The 6,000-nt window shown below is 35.5% G+C and overlaps 1 protein-coding gene across 14 annotated transcripts in view; it reads left to right on the plus strand.

Moving 5' to 3' along the window:
• Positions 1 to 6,000, plus strand: part of TRIP12 (thyroid hormone receptor interactor 12) — a 151,667-nt gene that overhangs the window by 52,896 nt on the left and 92,771 nt on the right. For 7 of the 14 annotated variants that reach the window (XM_024740622.1, XM_024740624.1, XM_024740627.1 and 4 more), the window contains exons 3-4: positions 3,885 to 4,010; positions 4,853 to 5,655. In XM_024740622.1, the coding sequence (XP_024596390.1) occupies positions 3,885 to 4,010; positions 4,853 to 5,655 (929 nt within the window). The remainder of the gene's footprint in view (positions 1 to 3,884; positions 4,011 to 4,852; positions 5,656 to 6,000) is intronic. The other 7 variants (XM_024740631.1, XM_024740632.1, XM_024740633.1 and 4 more) reach the window with 2 other exon arrangements.

Below are 6,000 nucleotides of genomic sequence, written 5' to 3' on the forward strand. Positions count from 1 at the left end.
TATATAAAATATAAGAGCATAAAAATGTCTGTATGTCTGTATACACATGCACAAACAAATTTGGAGATATAATTAAGTACCAAATTATTTATATTTGGTAATATGTACATATATTTGAGTTGTATGTCTGGCATAGATATTAATTTCAAAGAAAATCCAGGAACTGTAATACAAGGAATTAGTTAGCTCCTTGTAACTAGCCACCTTCCTCATTTTGTCTAAGATTAGAATAAGAATACTTTTTGCTACAAGGTTTGGGCCTCTTTTAGTTGTCCTCTGGACTAGAGATGGTTTCTAATCTTTAATACTACCAAGTCTAGTCTTTAAAACTACCAAATTAAGTATCTAGAAGGGACAGTCACTACAATTTGAGTATCTAGAAGGGACAGTCACTACAATTTGCCTAAAAGTCAGCAAGAGGTGTGTTTGAGACTTGCTTTCAAGTTAACGTTGAAAGCCCATAACCCAGAGTTGATTATAGTATGCTGTTTGCAACCTGGGTTTCTTTAACATGAGTTGGCACGCAGGTACTTGGTAAATAGGAAAATGATGTCGGTATGATGTGGAAGTAGTGTCAGGTCATAGGCAGTTTTTCCTATAGTGTTAATATATGAACTGGTAATCTATGAAGTCTTATGAAAGACCTGGAAATAGTGCAGAAATGGGTTAAAGAAATCATTTAGTGCAAGAAATAGCTAGTTCAGTGGCTTCCAGAACTACCACACTTCGCACTGGTAACACTCCCAGGAAGCTCAAAACCATTTACTCCTATATTTATAAAGAAAGAAAATGTCAAAAAGGGAAGTCTCGCCCAGAATTGTATTTTTAATTTTGTCGAAGCTGGTCCTGAAAGAAAATATCTTGAAAATTTTACACTTAAAGGAGAAAGTACAAAAATAAAACTCTAATGAGTGGACCAACTGGGATTATTGGTGCAAATGTTAGTGAAGGTTTAATCTTTTATTGAAATTGATGACATTTTTGTTAGTACTCACACTGCAAAATAACATAGGTTTGAGTGCTCTGTTTCCAATCTTATTTTCACCATTAGTCCAGTTATTTTTAGTGGGTGATTTTGCAGAGCATGAGATTTTTTTTTTTTTCCAGCAACATCCATAGGTTGATGTAGAAGCTCCTGAATATACTTGTGCCCCCGCTCCATCCACCCACCCAACTATCTTGGCCTGTAATTCACTAAATGGGCTCCTTCTGGTGCTACTTAAGAGTTTGTCATGAATTTTATTGTCTTGTTCTTGCAAATTTGATTTACACTGGACATAACTTTTACAGGTCTTAAAGAGATTATGTTTTTTAATAAAAATTAATGTTAAACAATAAGGTTTGATAAATGAGGGAGTTGGTAAAATGAGCTAAAAGGCATCAAGACTCGTGTAGTGCTGAATGCTGTTATACTCTAATTGGCTGTTCTAATTGGGCATTATTATTTTATGGAGATTTCCTTACAGTATCTGAGCATTAATAATTTATAAATGGGCATGATAAAATAGAGTCCCACTTTGGGAGGGCCCATAGTTACTTATGGTGACCATCTGGTTGCTTACTCCTCTTGTGGTAAGTCAGGGGTTGGAAAACCCATGGGTCAAATCCAGCCTACTGCCTGCTTTTGTAAATAAAAATTTGGTTGGAACATAGCCATGCCCATTTGTTTGTGTTGTTTATACCTGCTTTTGTGACACATAGTACCTCCCAGAAAGCTGGAAGTATTTTACTACCCTCTACAGAAAATGTATCAATATTAAGATCATGCTAAACAATAGTCAGAAGGACATAAATGGTCAGTGTTTCATAATATTTAAAACAATTTTTAGACAAGGCCTCAGAATATCACACTTAAAAATAATTTTAGGAAAGGTAGAATTAGATAAGTGTGGGATTTAAGCCAGTTTTGTGAGCCTCACTTTCTCAGATGATTGGATACTGTTTTTTTTCTGTTCTTTTTCCTCCCCTCCCCTCCCCCTTTCATACATATTGAGACTTTACCTGCTAAATTCTTAAGTTCCTTGAAAGTGTTAGTAAGGGCATGAAAAATGCAGGAGTGGGTTTGGGTGGCTATAAAGTTAGATGTATTTTAAAACCAGAGGACAATTTATTTGGTCGAGAAGAGGAGGAGTGCTGCCTCTGCAGTGGGATCAGCATTAGGTTAGTGTTGGTCAATTTCTGTCGACAAAGAGACTTACTTAGGAATATGTTATGGTGTTTTTTTTTGTTTTTCTGTTGTTTTTATTTTTAAAGGGTTGACATTTAACTACTTGAACGTTATCACAAAGTTGTCTAGCTTTGAATGGATAAGGTTTTCTTTTAATATGATTTTTAAATTTTCAAGGAATACAGCAACGAATATTTTAAATTTTATTATGAAGTGAAGTAGAAATTGATTCAATTAAAAGATTAATCTGTGGCAAACTTTACAAAAATAAGAATGTAGAGAACCTGAATGATGTAATTTATAAATATTATTCCGTGGATATTAAATTGTATACCTGAAAACAACATTTTACCTCCCTTTTTAAAAAATAACTATGAAATGATTTGCAAATTGACTCAATCTTATTCCTTTTTAAAAAAAAAAGTAGAACTCTCATATCTGTTACTAGAAATGTAACAAAAACAAAAGCAAGTCCTAGAAACTAAATCTCTCACAAGAAACTCATGGGATAAAGCAAAATTTCGGTCTGCCAATGTAAGAATATCTAGGAAAAATAAAAACTAAATCATAGTATATAAAACTCTTATAAGGTTCAGCTTGGATACACCCAGAGAAAATATAACATATACCGTGGGGGGAAAAATCATTACTAAAGCAAAGACTACGACACACAAAAGACTATAGGTTACTATAGTTTTTTAGTAGTTGATCTAGTTAAATGTTTAGAAAGTACTATTCTTCTTTGGATTAAAACCTTAAAAATGAAAATGATAGTACGGACCCAAGAAATATTCACTTTCATTGAGAAGCTAATGCCATATCTTCTTTCAAGAATCCAGTGTTGAGTTCTTCTGCAATAATGAAAGAAAACAATAAAGATACTGAGACCAGAAACCTTAGATCATCTTTTTGAAGAGATGGTGGAACACGTATGATATGTTAAGAACTGTACGGCATCCTTATATGTTCAGTTAGAGTTATCGTGTAAGGCGTTCAGTGACTCATTTCTGAATTCCTTTGAGATCATTTCAGACTGAAGGCCTTTAAAAGTTTCTTTTTAACAAAGTAAACAGCTTTGGCATTAATGGAACTTTATTATTCTCATTAGAATATGCTCTTTTATGTTACTTACATGAAGGATGGATGTTGGCCATTAATTACATAAATTGCATCTGTTCCGTTAATATCTCACCTCTGGAGCACCAACTTTTCTGGGTATATGTTCGTGCGTGCTTCCTTTTGCTTGTGTAAATCTCATGTGACCTTTGCCAGAGGTTAAACATCTAACAACTGAAAACAGTTTCTTCATGTCCCTCAAACTTGCTCTTAAAACAATGTTGGCATAAGGATTTGATTTATTATAAATATAACCCAACCATGTATCAATGGTGCAATTGTTTTGAATGTGTTTGGAATATTTTGTGGTAAATTCTTTACCTTTTTATCTGGGACTTGGTTTTTTGGTGTACTTCAGCTGGTTATAAAAAAATCTTAACTCTTGGGTATTGAGAGGGTTGGTTCTAAAAGGTAATTTCTTTGGCCAGATTATTTGATGGAATAATAATTTAATTACAGAAATATTTGGGGAAAGGGTAGAGTCAATAATGAAGAATTGGGAAGCTTTTTTTTTTTTTTTAATGAAAAAAGATTTCACTTTCAGTGTTGTATTTGCATCTCATTTTCCTGATAGATTTCTGTTTTGGTTTTCTGCTGACAGGTCACATTTAGGGCAGGCAAAACATAAGGGATATAGCCCTCCTGAGAGTAGAAAATCTAATTCTAAGGCACCCAAAGTGCAGTCTAATACTGCTTCTGAACTGTCAAGGGGACACCTTTCTAAAAGGTAAATCTTCACATTGCTTATACATCGTTCAAGGCACAATTATTTGCATTTGAATCATTGCATAATATTAAAACGTACCAGGTTATGCCAAAATGTTACGATACATGTTTTCATTCTTATCCGGGTATAGCTTTTAGGATTAATAGTGAATCACCTCTGCAGTGATGTCAGTGCAACGTACCCCAGATAGTGCTTTATCCTCCTTGATGAGAGAGCTGCGAGTTTCTCCTTTTGCCTAACAAACCATTATAGGCATCTGAAATGCCATTTTAAATCCAGTATTTCTTAGTTTTTTTATTGTCAGAGCCACAGATCAGTGATGTCTTAAGATCTAATTGATAGGAGTCTTTGGAAAGGAATGTGACTGTAAATATTTGATACTACAATATAAAACTCTCTAATCTTCAATTTGAAAGTGTATATGTTAATGCTTATTTATTTTAAGCTTTGACAATGAAGTTGTGTTTGTAAATAGAGTATCGGTATTCTAGTTTCAACTGGTTCTGAACTACTAAGTAAGCATTCTTTTTCTTGTAATCCTAATTCTTGTTTTATGATTAGGGGAGTTAGTGTCAGTAATCTTTGGGCTAGAGAATTAGCCTGATCTTCTAATATTTTACCATCCAAAGTGTCACTCTCCCCCCACCCCCACCCCTTTTTTATCCCTCAATTTTGAACCGTTTGCGAGCCTATGTTTATTTAGTTACTGGACTTACCAGGAAATTTTTTTCACTTAAAAAAAATCTTACTTCCACAGATTTGAGAAGTTAATAAATAAGTATTATACGACAGGTTTAACGATGGCAGGCTGATATTAACTCTTGTTTTATCTAACCTCTTAGAAGCTGCAGTTCATCATCTGCTGTCATAGTCCCACAACCAGAGGATCCAGACAGAGCCAATACTTCAGAAAGGCAGAAAACGGGGCAGGTGCCTAAGAAAGACAGTTCTCGAGGAGTGAAACGCAGTGCTAGTCCAGACTACAACAGGACCAGTTCTCCTAACTCTGCAAAGAAACCCAGAGCACTTCAGCATACTGAATCTCCCTCAGAAACAAGTAAGCCACACAGTAAGTCAAAGAAGAGACATTTAGACCAGGAGCAACAACTGAAATCTGCACAGTCTCCATCAACAAGCAAGGCTCATACCAGGAAGAGTGGGGCCACTGCTAGTTCACGGAGTCAGAAAAGAAAGAGGACAGAGAGTTCTTGTATAAAGAGTGGTTCTGTGTCGGAAGCAACTGGTGCCGAAGAGAGATCTGCAAAACCTACCAAGCTGGCTTCAAAATCGGCCGCCTCAGCCAAAGCTGGGTGTAGCACCATCACCGATTCTTCTTCTGCTGCCTCTACTTCCTCCTCATCTTCTGCTGTAGCCTCGGCCTCCTCTACTGTTCCACCAGGTGCCAGGGTGAAACAAGGAAAAGACCAGAACAAGGCCAGACGTTCCCGTTCAGCATCCAGTCCCAGTCCAAGAAGAAGTAGCAGGGAAAAGGAACAGAGTAAAACTGGTGGCTCTTCAAAATTTGATTGGGCTGCTCGTTTCAGCCCTAAAGTTAGCCTTCCTAAAACAAAACTGTCTCTTCCAGGGTCTTCTAAGTCAGAGACATCAAAACCTGGACCTTCTGGATTACAGGCCAAATTAGCAAGTAAGTTTACTCGAAAGATTTTTGTTTTTTTTTAATTAAAGAAAATTTCTCTGGGTTTGTCAAGAGGGATCAGGTTTTCAAGGTAGTCAGTCTGAGGCAGTTTTAGATTTATTACTGTACCTGTATCTGTACACAAAGTGTATAATAATTGATACACCACATTTAGTTTTATGGAGATGGATAAGGAATGCTCCCGCCTTATTACTAAATTGTCATGTTTTAGTATCTTTATCTTTACAACATTTGCTACTTCTTTTCTTTTCTTTTTTCTTTTTTTTTTTTTTTTTTTTTGGGTTTCGGGGGCGGTCTTTTTTTTTTTTTTCTTTTTTTTTTTTTTTTCTCTTT

The sequence above is a fragment of the Neophocaena asiaeorientalis genome, unplaced genomic scaffold (genome assembly GCF_003031525.2).
Source record: "Neophocaena asiaeorientalis asiaeorientalis breed wild unplaced genomic scaffold, Neophocaena_asiaeorientalis_V1.1 scaffold388, whole genome shotgun sequence".
Classification (NCBI taxonomy): domain Eukaryota; kingdom Metazoa; phylum Chordata; class Mammalia; order Artiodactyla; family Phocoenidae; genus Neophocaena; species Neophocaena asiaeorientalis.